Source organism: Oncorhynchus clarkii, unplaced genomic scaffold, assembly GCF_045791955.1.
Source record: "Oncorhynchus clarkii lewisi isolate Uvic-CL-2024 unplaced genomic scaffold, UVic_Ocla_1.0 unplaced_contig_6263_pilon_pilon, whole genome shotgun sequence".
In the NCBI taxonomy this organism is placed as follows: domain Eukaryota; kingdom Metazoa; phylum Chordata; class Actinopteri; order Salmoniformes; family Salmonidae; genus Oncorhynchus; species Oncorhynchus clarkii.
Genome location: NW_027258108.1, coordinates 7,241 through 21,043, shown reverse-complemented (window position 1 = coordinate 21,043; position 13,803 = coordinate 7,241). Strand labels below are relative to the sequence as shown.

Genomic DNA, 13,803 nt, shown 5'->3' with positions numbered 1-13,803 from the left:
TGGCTGTCACCCTCGCATACCACGATCACATCCTGACCTCACTCAAACCCTGACCGTTCAAGCTGGAGAGTGTCCAGAAGAGACCCCTGCAGCAGAATCATTCTAGGCCGGTCGTATCACTGTACACCAGCTACCGGGAAGCACTCATGTAAGACAGGAGCAGATCTGCCTGACATTTTGTTAAATTTCACCTTTATTTAACCAGGTAGGCAAGTTGAGAACACCTTTATTTAACCAGGTAGGCAAGTTGAGAACAAGTTCTCATTTACAATTGCGACCTGGCCAAGATAAAGCAAAGCAGTTCGACACATACAAACGACACAGAGTTACACATGGAGTAAACAAACATACAGTCAATAATACAGTAGAAACAAGTCTATATACGATGTGAGCAAATGAGGTGAGATAAGGGAGGTAAAGGCAAAATAAAAGGCCATGGTGGCAAAGTAAATACAATATAGCAAGTAAAAACACTGAAGAACTCCCAGTTTACAGACTGGCTCCCTCCAACCAGAGCAAACTGAACACTCTCTGTCTCCGTGACAACAAACAGGCTGCTATCAGACTCTGCCGTTCCGTACCTCACTAAATGGATCGATTGATTTGGCGGCACACACCACATCGCCCAGAGCCTTAGAAATGCCTTCCTAAGAACTCTAAAGATGGATCTTCTCAAGCTGCCAACCAAAAAAAACCCTTGTCGTTGATTTGTATTAAAAAAGTGTTTTGCTAGTTTAGATAATTATATATGATTGACGTTATGATTGTAGATTGGTGTACAATTCAGTCTATGACTGTGAGAAAGAAAGGAAAAGCTGCTACTACTACCACTACACCACTACTACTACTACTGTTACTACTACCAGTACTACTGCTACTACTACTGTTACTAATACTACTACCACTACTACTACTACTACTACTACTACTACTACTACTACTACCACTACTGTTACTACTACTACTACTACTACCAGTACTACTGCTACTACTACTATTGTTACTACTACCAGTACTACTGCTACTACCACTACACCACTACTACTACTGTTACTACTACCAGTACTACTGCTACTACTACTGTTACTACTACTACTACCACTACTACTACTACTACTACTACTATTGTTACTACTACCAGTACTACTGCTACCGGTACTACTGCTACTACCACTACACCACTACTACTACTGTTACTACTACCAGTACTACTGCTACGACTACTGTTACTACTACTACTACCACTACTGCTACTACTACTACTACTACTATTGTTACTACTACCAGTACTACTGCTACCAGTACTACTGCTACTACCAGCACTACTGCTACTACTACTACTGTTACTACTGCTACCAGTACTACTACTGTTACCAGTACTACTGCTACTACTGTTACTACTGCTACTACTGTTACCAGTACTACTGCTACCACTGTTACCAGTACTACTGCTACTACTGTTACTACTGTTACCAGTACTACTGCTACTACTGTTACCAGTACTACTGCTACTACTGCTACCAGTACTGCTACCAGTACTACTACTACTACTACTACTACTACTACTACCACCAGTATTACTGCTACTACCAGTATTACTGCTACTACTACTACTACCAGTATTACTGCTGCTACTACTACTACTACCAGTATTACTGTTACTACTACTACTGCTACCAGTACTACTGCTACCAGTACTACTACTGTTACTACTACTACTACCACCACAGTTACCACTACTACAGCGACTACTACTGCTACTACAATTCAGTCTATGACTGTGAGAAAGAAAGGAAAAGCTACTTCTACGCAACATAAGTGGTTTTATCCACATTTCAGCCTCATAACGTCAAATAATCAATATTCAGACTATCGGCCAATAAAACAAAGTCTGTAACAGTAATAAATAAAATGGCGTTTAGTCATATATTATCGTAAAATATAGTCTGAAGATGGGGGGAAACGTGGTGGAAGAACCATTTGAAATTCAAGAAAGCCGTTTTGTGGGACTACTACTGTGTCCACTACCTGGAAAAACACAAACATTTCCAAATGCAATTGAATATTACCATACGTTGTTCCACGTTTGAGATCAGTCCTCATTTAACAATGCTTAACTATGTATTAAAAAGGCCATTGAAGCACACCTAAAGTAAATGTATATTTTCTAGATCAGTAAAAATGCTATGCAAAACGCCATTCTAATGTGTCACTGTAGATATGACCCTCTTGACTTCTCAACCGCCTGGTAGAGCTCTGTAACAAAACGCCATTCTAATGTGTCACTGTAGATATGACCCTCTTGACTTCTCAACCGCCTGGTAGAGCTCTGTAACAAAACGCCATTCTAATGTGTCACTGTAGATATGACCCTCTTGACTTCTCAACCGCCTGGTAGAGCTCTTTCACTTGATTGGAAAAATAATATTGGAAATACTTATTTCAGTTGGTAGTAATAAGAATTTAATGTTAAAGAATTGTTTTAACGTGTTTTCTCAAGAAGAAACAGAGGGTAACTTTTGTTTCGTCATCGTTGTCGAGTATACTTTCTACAATTTGATTTAATGTGGCATAAACAAAAAAACACGATTTTTCAGTCAAAAATATGAGATAAGGGCGGGAGCACTGTGTGTGTTCTCTCATGGAGACTAAGTGCATGTGACGTGAAATATGTCTTTCCACACCGGGAGCAGTGGTAAGGCATCTTCCCTGTGTGTGTTACCTCGTGGTCTGTCAGGTGCCTAAACTGGGTAAATATCGTTCCACACTGGGAGCAGCGGAAAAGCTTCCCCCCTGTATGGCATTTCTCATGCACTTTCAGGTTCCCTAAATTCTTAAACGTTTTTTCACAATGAGAACAGTGGAAAAGCCTCTTTACTTCTGTGTGAGTTCTCTCGTGTGATTCCAGGTTCCCTAACTGGATAAATCTCTTTCCGCACTGAGAGCAGTGATAAGGTTTCTCCCCTGTGTGTATTTTCGTATGTGCTTTCAGGCTCCCTGAATGGGTGAATCTCTTTCCACACAGGGCGCAGTGGTACGGCTTCTCTCCCGTATGTGTCCTCCCGTGCGTTTTCAGGTTCCCTAAATGGTTAAAACTCTTTCCACACTGGGAGCAGTGGTGTCGTCCAGCTGGTTTGGACGTCGCTGGGTCCGGATCCCCCGAAGGACTCTTACCGCTGTCAACGTGAGAGTCTGATCTCTCTCCTGCCAAAGACAGTGTTTAGTTAGACAGACATGTACGAAGTCCACATGATGAAACCTCTTACTAAGTCTTTGTATGGCGTTTAATATAGATCCCTCAGAGCAGAGTGGCTGTAGAGAACTGTAGGCTAATAAAACAAATCCTATTGAACTTTACATGTTGTGTCTTTTTTTGTTGACATCCTAATCTGATCTAGATTTATGATATCCTTATTACATCTTGACATCCTAATCTGATCTAGATTTATGATATCCTTATTACATCTTGACATCCTTATTGATCAACAATAACATCCTAATCTGATCTAGATTTATGATATCCTTATTACATCTTGACATCCTTATTGATCAACAATAACATCCTAATCTGATCTAGATTTATGATATCCTTATTACATCTTGACATCCTTATTGATCAGAAATGACATCCTGATCTAGATTTATGATATCCTTATTACATCTTGACATCCTTATTGATCAAAAATGACATCCAAATCTGATCTAGATTTATGATATCCTTATTACATCTTGACATCCTTATTGATCAACAATAACATCATAATCTGATCTAGATTTATGATATCCTTATTACATCTTGACATCCTTATTGATCAACAATGACATCCTAATCTGATCTAGATTTATGATATCCTTATTACATCTTGACATCCTTATTGATCAAAAAATGACATCCAAATCTGATCTAGATTTATGACATCCTTATTACATCTTGACATCCTTATTGATCAAAAAATGACATCCAAATCTGATCTACTTCTTATGGGGTTGTAAGGGAATTTATCCACATCTGATCTCTATAACCTCCTTATTGATCTCCACATCCAACATCTGATCTCTATAACCTCCTTATTGATCTCCACATCCAACATCTGATCTCTATAACCTCCTTATTGATCTCCACATCCAACATCTGATCTCTATAACCTCCTTATTGATCTCCACATCCGACGTCTGATAAAGGGTTAGCAGGGCATCAATGGAATGTGGACGTCAGATTAAATGAGGTTGGTTTCAATTTATTGACTAAGACTTTGGAAGTAAATCCAAATTCAATATATGACATCAAAATTGGTAAATAAACAAAAACAGGAAGTATAAATATAATATTTATTGATTGATTTATTTGTTGATATTCTTTTGCTTTTAACTCAGCTAAGGTGAACTGGAGGAGTGTGCTCGTACATGCCCTTAGGGATAGGGCCACCCCTTTTTTCTCCACTTCCTGTCTGAATGACGTGCCCAACATAAACTGACTGTAGCTCAGGTCCCCGAAGGGAGGATATGCATATAATTGGTACCATTGTAAATAAAAAAAACATTGAAGTTCGTAAGAAATGTTACAATAATGTAGGAGACTATAACATAATAGATATGGTAGGAGAAAATCCAACCTGATTTTTTATTTTTTATTTTTTATTTTTTATTTTTTATTTTTGGAGAGAAATGCAAGAGAAAGGTCATATTGTAAAATAGCTCCCTGATGCATTTCCTATGGCTTCCACAGGGCGTCAACAGTACATCCTGTACAAAAACAAACTCGCGTCCTTGACAACTTCCTGGACAACAGCTCTGCACTGCTTCACGAAGCGCAAGAAGTATGAATGCCCCTTCTACTTCTGAAGAGGTCGTGTCACTGTAAATGCTACATGGTCAGGTATGAATGCCCTTCTACTTCTGAAGAGGTCGTATCACTGTAAATGCTACATGGTCAATGCAGACGTCAGATTAACTATGCAGCGCCCTGACGCACAATTCACCTCTCTCCCGCCAATTTGACAGTATTTCTGATTGGCTTAACGCACCACCACTATTTATTTTTAACCTTTATTTTAACTAAGTCAGTTAATTAAGAACAAATTCTTATTTTCAATGAGGGCCTAGGAACAGTGGGTTAACTGCCCTGTTCAGGGGCAGAACGACAGATTTGTACCTTGTCAGCTCGGGGATTTGAACTTGCAACCTTCCGGTTACTAGTCCAACGCTGTGGACCTGTGGAGCTTCTCAATGTAATGTTTTCTTCGCCTAAAACAGCAAAACAACGTGTGTTTTTACATCCTTTGAGAATTACAATAGTTCCTCAATGTATATAAAAAAAATATTTTCCAGCTCTCTCCCTTTTCGATGAACCACTCAGCAGGAAACAAGTAAATGCTCTGATCCAGTGGAAACGCCATAAAATAGACCTGATTACTTCTCATCAGTGCTTGACTTGGACTGGAATAGGTTCCTGCTACTCATTTTGGGTGCTGGTACTGTTTATATGTAGGTGCAGGATCTCCACTATACTTCTGAGCTAATATTCTATATTCTATAAGAGGAACATTTGAGGTTTCGCTACTCAGCTCCAGTAAGCGCCTGTCCAAGTCGAGCATTGCTTTTTATCTCTTGCGCAAACAACAACCTACAGCTGTGCCGGTCCTGAGCTCACCGGTTGAGGGGAAACTCTGAGGATCCAGAATATTTTATACAATGTTGCTAGGTTGGTAGCACAAGCTTCAGGCCTGACCCAAGTTAATAGTTGATACAGTGTTTCAAGTTGGTTGCAGACAGGCCATGCTTAGTCAATGTGATTTTATAGGATATTTATTTTTTAAATCAGGATATTTTCTACATGCAGGCTGCAATGTTTTTATTTGTTGACTTTATGTCGGCTATTTTTACCATAGTTGGAAACAGAAAATACTTTTTAGTTTTTTTTATCATTTTAATTTAGATTGAATTTTGATGAACAACATGACAATGATTTTGACATATGAAGACGTTTATTATAAATTAAATTAAAATGTTCCATGAAAATGTGCATATGAAAACCATAACTGGCACGCAGATAAGTAGAAATGGTACGATAAATTGGCATTCCACATAAGAAAAGGCAGAATGGTGTCTATATATGGAAAAATACACGCTAAAAAAATAAATCGACCAACATTTGTATTAGTTGTGGAACAGCCCTACTGGGAACAGATACCAGCTCTAATGGGAACAGATACCAGCCCTACTGGGAACAGATACCAGCCCTACTGGGAACAGATACCAGCCCTACTGGGAACAGATACCAGCCCTACTGGGAACAGATACCAGCCCTACTGGGAACAGATACCAGCTCTACTGGGAACAGATACCAGCCCTACTGGGAACAGATACCAGCTCTACTGGGAACAGATACCAGCCCTACTGGGAACAGATACCAGCTCTACTGGGAACAGATACCAGCACTACTGGGAACAGATACCAGCTCTACTGGGAACAGATACCAGCTCTACTGGGAACAGATACCAGCTCTACTGGGAACAGATACCAGCCCTACTGGGAACAGATACCAGCCCTACTGGGAACAGATACCAGCCCTACTGGGAACAGATACCAGCCCTGCTGGGAACAGATACCAGCCCTACTGGGAACAGATACCAGCCCTACTGGGAACAGATACCAGCTCTACTGGGAACAGATACCAGCCCTACTGGGAACAGATACCAGCCCTACTGGGAACAGATACCAGCCCTACTGGGAACAGATACCAGCTCTACTGGGAACAGATACCAGCCCTACTGGGAACAGATACCAGCTCTACTGGGAACAGATACCAGCCCTACTGGGAACAGATACCAGCCCTACTGGGAACAGATACCAGCCCTACTGGGAACAGATACCAGCCCTACTGGGAACAGATACCAGCCCTACTGGGAACAGATACCAGCCCTACTGGGAACAGATACCAGCTCTACTGGGAACAGATACCAGCCCTACTGGGAACAGATACCAGCCCTACTGGGAACAGATACCAGCTCTACTGGGAACAGATACCAGCTCTACTGGGAACAGATACCAGCCCTACTGGGAACAGATACCAGCCCTACTGGGAACAGATACCAGCCCTACTGGGAACAGATACCAGCCCTACTGGGAACAGATACCAGCCCTACTGGGAACAGATACCAGCCCTACTGGGAACAGATACCAGCCCTACTGGGAACAGATACCAGCCCTACTGGGAACAGATACCAGCCCTACTGGGAACAGATACCAGCCCTACTGGGAACAGATACCAGCCCTACTGGGAACAGATACCAGCCCTACTGGGAACAGATACCAGCCCTACTGGGAACAGATACCAGCCCTACTGGGAACAGATACCAGCCCTACTGGGAACAGATACCAGCCCTACTGGGAACAGATACAAGCCCTACTGGGAACAGATACCAGCCCTACTGGGAACAGATACCAGCCCTACTGGGAACAGATACCAGCCCTACTGGGAACAGATACCAGCTCTACTGGGAACAGATACCAGCCCTACTGGGAACAGATACCAACTCTACTGGGAACAGATACCAGCCCTACTGGGAACAGATACCAGCTCTACTGGGAACAGATACCAGCCCTACTGGGAACAGATACCAGCCCTACTGGGAACAGATACCAGCTCTACTGGGAACAGATACCAGCCCTACTGGGAACAGATACCAGCTCTACTGGGAACAGATACCAGCCCTACTGGGAACAGATACCAGCTCTACTGGGAACAGATACCAGCTCTACTGGGAACAGATACCAGCCCTACTGGAAACAGATACCAGCTCTACTGGGAACAGATACCAGCTCTACTGGGAACAGATACCAGCTCTACTGGGAACAGATACCAGCTCTACTGGGAACAGATACCAGCCCTACTGGGAACAGATACCAGGCCTACTGGGAACAGATACCAGCTCTACTGGGAACAGATACCAGCCCTACTGGGAACAGATACCAGCCCTACTGGGAACAGATACCAGCTCTACTGGGAACAGATACCAGCCCTACTGGGAACAGATACCAGCCCTACTGGGAACAGATACCAGCCCTACTGGGAACAGATACCAGCCCTACTGGGAACAGATACCAGCTCTACTGGGAACAGATACCAGCCCTACTGGGAACAGATACCAGCCCTACTGGGAACAGATACCAGCCCTACTGGGAACAGATACCAGCCCTACAGGGAACAGATACCAGCCCTACTGGGAACAGATACCAGCTCTACTGGGAACAGATACCAGCCCTACTGGGAACAGATACCAGCCCTACTGGGAACAGATACCAGCTCTACTGGGAACAGATACCAGCCCTACTGGGAACAGATACCAGCCCTACTGGGAACAGATACCAGCCCTACTGGGAACAGATACCAGCCCTACTGGGAACAGATACCAGCCCTACTGGGAACAGATACCAGCTCTACTGGGAACAGATACCAGCCCTACTGGGAACAGATACCAGCTCTACTGGGAACAGATACCAGCCCTACTGGGAACAGATACCAGCTCTACTGGGAACAGATACCAGCCCTACTGGGAACAGATACCAGCCCTACTGGGAACAGATACCAGCTCTACTGGGAACAGATACCAGCCCTACTGGGAACAGATACCAGCTCTACTGGGAACAGATACCAGCCCTACTGGGAACAGATACCAGCCCTACTGGGAACAGATACCAGCTCTACTGGGAACAGATACCAGCCCTACTGGAAACAGATACCAGCTCTACTGGGAACAGATACCAGCTCTACTGGGAACAGATACCAGCTCTACTGGGAACAGATACCAGCTCTACTGGGAACAGATACCAGCCCTACTGGGAACAGATACCAGGCCTACTGGGAACAGATACCAGCTCTACTGGGAACAGATACCAGCCCTACTGGGAACAGATACCAGCCCTACTGGGAACAGATACCAGCTCTACTGGGAACAGATACCAGCTCTACTGGGAACAGATACCAGCCCTACTGGGAACAGATACCAGCCCTACTGGGAACAGATACCAGCCCTACTGGGAACAGATACCAGCCCTACTGGGAACAGATACCAGCCCTACTGGGAACAGATACCAGCCCTACTGGGAACAGATACCAGCCCTACTGGGAACAGATACCAGCCCTACAGGGAACAGATACCAGCCCTACTGGGAACAGATACCAGCTCTACTGGGAACAGATACCAGCCCTACTGGGAACAGATACCAGCCCTACTGGGAACAGATACCAGCCCTACTGGGAACAGATACCAGCTCTACTGGGAACAGATACCAGCCCTACTGGGAACAGATACCAGCCCTACTGGGAACAGATACCAGCCCTACTGGGAACAGATACCAGCCCTACTGGGAACAGATACCAGCCCTACTGGGAACAGATACCAGCCCTACTGGGAACAGATACCAGCTCTACTGGGAACAGATACCAGCCCTACTGGGAACAGATACCAGCCCTACTGGGAACAGATACCAGCCCTACTGGGAACAGATACCAGCCCTACTGGGAACAGATACCAGCCCTACTGGGAACAGATACCAGCCCTACTGGGAACAGATACCAGCCCTACTGGGAACAGATACCAGCCCTACTGGGAACAGATACCAGCCCTACTGGGAACAGATACCAGCCCTACTGGGAACAGATACCAGCCCTACTGGGAACAGATACCAGCCCTACTGGGAACAGATACCAGCCCTACTGGGAACAGATACCAGCCCTACTGGGAACAGATACCAGCCCTACTGGGAACAGATACCAGCCCTACTGGGAACAGATACCAGCCCTACTGGGAACAGATACCAGCCCTACTGGGAACAGATACCAGCCCTACTGGGAACAGATACCAGCCCTACTGGGAACAGATACCAGCTCTACTGGGAACAGATACCAGCTCTACTGGGAACAGATACCAGCTCTACTGGGAACAGATACCAGCCCTACTGGGAACAGATACCAGCCCTACTGGGAACAGATACCAGCCCTACTGGGAACAGATACCAGCCCTACTGGGAACAGATACCAGCCCTACTGGGAACAGATACCAGCTCTACTGGGAACAGATACCAGCCCTACTGGGAACAGATACCAGCTCTACTGGGAACAGATACCAGCCCTACTGGGAACAGATACCAGCCCTACTGGGAACAGATACCAGCCCTACTGGGAACAGATACCAGCCCTACTGGGAACAGATACCAGCCAGCCATGCTGGGAACAGATACCAGCCCTACTGGGAACAGATACCAGCCCTACTGGTAACAGATACCAGCCCTACTGGGAACAGATACCAGCCCTACTGGGAACAGATACCAGCCAGCCATGCTGGGAACAGATACCAGCCCTACTGGGAACAGATACCAGCCCTACTGGTAACAGATACCAGGCCATCTTCCTGTCAACTAACAGAACTCTGCTGGTTGTCCTGGTAACAGATACCAGCCCTACTGGGAACAGATACCAGCTCTACTGGGAACAGATACCAGCCCTACTGGGAACAGACCCGAGTGGGCAGATCTATTTTATTTGTTCAAACTAAACTACAGCACTTACTTTGATGTGTCAAATCTGATCCTTTCTTCTCTTCTCCTCCTCTCACAGTTCCACTCAGCCCCATTGTTTTCCTGCAGTCCACCAGCAGCACAGACAACCTCTTCATACCCAGCAGTAAGGTGCTACCGGGAGAGGCACGATACAGGGACTCCGGGAGGGAGGAAGGGCTAGCGTTGTCCTGGTAACCATAAAGAGGGGACACAGACACATATCATTATGGATGCTGATGTCACTGTTGTCATGAAATGCATTTACAGAAACCCAGCCCAGACCCCGATAGAGCAAGCTGTATGCTAGACCAGACCAAGCTGTACCTTCTGGTGTTCTGATCTGGAGAGACTCTTCTCTGCCTCGTCAGCATCAGGATGTTGTTGAGGCTCCCCAGAGGATCCATAATAGTCATGTGTCTCTCCTGTGTGAATGAGAACATCAAAACAGATGGTAAACTTATGACTTTTTATTGCAATCACAGATGGTAGGGAATTCGATTTGATTGGTCCTCAAATCACAGCTCAGACACAACACTTGAGTCAGGATAAAGTGGGGTTAGCCTGCCCCCTGATTGGTCCTCAACTAGCCTGCCCCGGAGCAGGTTAGAGATGAAGGATTTGTTGCCATAGAAACTTACATGGTTAAGAGGTAAGAGACCTTCAACAGTTTTCCTGAGTTGAATTCAGTGAGTCGAAAATCAGAATTGAACCGAAGTCAGCTCACTAACTCCTCTATCCCACTACATAGTATACCCCTCAGAGTTAAACAGGCTGTTGTGGGTTCTGATGGGAAATCAAAGTTGAGCAGGTGTTCATAATGTTTTGTAAACTCTGTATATATCGGGTTCAGATGGGGTATGACTGTTGAACTAAGGTCGTTGTGCAATTAGAAGTTATATTCTTCAAGAATCAATGGCTACAACTCTCTCTAATGTGTCATCAGGTTCTAGGACTTCTTCTCTGCTTTTAAACTGTGAGATGTGAAGTTGTGGACTTGTTCCGAGTGACATTGGTGTACAGAGCGCTCTGTGAATTCCATAGGTTCCCGTGCCTTATGGTGTCACAGTGCCCCATATGTCAGCTCTTGGTTTCCACTTTCTCAGCGGAGCTGACCTGAACTGGCAGGTTTCACACCCCACATTTACATAGGGAGTGACGTGTCACATTTTCTGGCCTATCCAGAAAAATGATTTCTTCTCTTCCTCTGAGAGAGTGAACCCAGCATGGGAGACAGCTCCCAGGGGGGAAAGATGTTTACCCGCTGACTAAACTAAATTCATTTAGATGTAAATGGACAATGAAGTATCAATCATAGGATTAAAAAAAAAATGCATGTACCAATGGCAGATTGCCCCTTTATCAATTCCTCCAGTACTGAACAATATATTTGAGAGCATAACTTCAGTAGAATGCCCCTTTAAAACCACACCTTAGCCTAGTTCAACAACTGCTGAGTTGTTTTTAGACAATACTCACTGGTGTTAATCAGATCTTCTGTCTCCTCCTCTTTCACTCCCATAACAGCTTCAACCTTCTCTTTTATTGAGACAGCCTCCTCTTCCTCCCCAAAAGGTTCCTCTTTCACTGAAACAGCCCCCTCTTCCTCCTTTTTCATTCCGAAAGCTTCTACCTCCTCTTCCACTGTGACAGCCTGTATCCCCTCTTCCACTCCTAAAGTGTCTTTCTCTTCTTTCACTGGAACATCCTCCTCTTCTTTCAATGTGATAGCCTCCTCTTCCTCCTTTTTAATTCTGAAAGCTTCTTCCTCTCCTTTCACTGTAATATCATCCTCTTTTACGACAATGTTCATCCCCAGAGCTTCTTTCTGAGTCCAGCAGACCTCTTTAGCAGGGGAGAAGTAGCTTAGTGAGCTCATGGTCGGGGATATTAGTTCGCTAAATAGCATTAGCTGGTTAGCATTAGAAACTAGCCTAGTGCCGGGCTCAGTATCAATCTTAACAATTTAACACATTTAACATGCAAATGACGGTACAAGTAAGCAGTTGATACGTTAACATAATTGTGTTTAAAACACTGAGACTAATATACACAAGAATGGTCTAAAGAGCTTCAATATTCCGGTTTCATGTTGCCTAGCAAGCTATCGAGGTGGATGAATAAGTAGCCGTGTTGCTCTTCTTAGCATCCCGTCCACTAGATTATACGTCACGGAAGAATTACTCGCGTCGCCATCTGTTGGCTGAATTGGTTGACGCAAAGAGGATTCTGTCAAACAATGTCATAACAAATCATTTCAATGTAAGGTTTTTCCACACTTCTTATACATACACACTATACAACTATCTGCGGAGTTGATTAAAACCGGAAACATCCGGTATTGGTGGATATCAATATGTTGAATCATGTGGAAAATATATATATTCGTCGGTAGCGTGGCCGAGCGGTCTAAGGCGCTGGATTAAGGCTCCAGTCTCTTCGGAGGCGCGGGTTCGAATCCCGCCGCTGCCAGATATTTTGGCTCTTGAGTGGCGCTGCATCTCAGGGCTAGAGTCGTCACTACAGACCCTGGTTCGATTCTAAACTGTATCATAAACGGTCGTGATCGGAAGTCCCATAGTGCGGCTCATGTTTGCGGTCATTGTAAATAAGAATTGTTCTTAAACTGACTTGCCTAGTTAAATACGGGGCTAAAAAAAATATTTATATATATCATCAGAACTGACGGGCATATTGTCCTCATTCCAGCACAGCTGTTGATTCACCAACCCTTTTCTCCATTTCATCCGCACTACTCGCCTCCTTTTCCTAAACGATGGTTCCTCGTCGTAGATGTATGTCTCGAAGGTGAATGTTGATCCAACACCTGCAGCTAATTCAAACCAGCCCACTGGGTACAGACGTCATTTCAACGTCGAGTTTTGATTTACATTTGGTTAAATTGTCAACTAAAGTGAATTCAACATGAAATCAACTAAACATTTCACCGTGTCATTGGATTTAAATTGGGTGAAAATGCTTAATGTTAATCCTAAATCTTCAGCAATGCGTGGGCGAGTCAGTGCCACATGTTCATTTTTGCCGATATCAAGAAGTTATCCTGAAAAACCTAGGCTATGTGGCAAATAACGTAAAAAAAAATGTCGTCTTCCTTGACAACAAAAAAAGATTGCTGTTTTGAAAGTGCAGTAACTGCAGTCGGCTGTGGTATTTAGGACGCAGTAATTGCAGAATAGCTGCAGTGTACCACAAGGTTCATTTGATTGTACTAAATAAATGCGTTCT

General features: G+C 44.3%; 1 protein-coding gene and 1 non-coding gene across 2 annotated transcripts in view; one reads left to right on the top strand and one right to left on the bottom strand.

Annotated features, from left to right (window-relative positions):
- LOC139395678 (zinc finger protein 79-like) overlaps positions 1-12,436 on the bottom strand; it is a 37,206-nt gene extending 24,770 nt beyond the window's left edge. Inside the window, exons 1-4 of the mRNA XM_071143004.1 lie at positions 12,037-12,436; positions 10,885-10,982; positions 10,571-10,748; positions 2,919-3,204 (exon numbers count right to left, since the gene is read on the bottom strand). Of these exons, the coding sequence (XP_070999105.1) occupies positions 2,919-3,204; positions 10,571-10,748; positions 10,885-10,982; positions 12,037-12,436 (962 nt within the window). The remainder of the gene's footprint in view (positions 1-2,918; positions 3,205-10,570; positions 10,749-10,884; positions 10,983-12,036) is intronic.
- A 511-nt stretch (positions 12,437-12,947) lies between these two features.
- Positions 12,948-13,029, top strand: trnal-aag (transfer RNA leucine (anticodon AAG)). Its single transcript has one exon. It is a non-coding gene; the product is annotated as a tRNA-Leu (tRNA).
- The last annotated feature ends 774 nt before the right edge of the window (positions 13,030-13,803 follow it).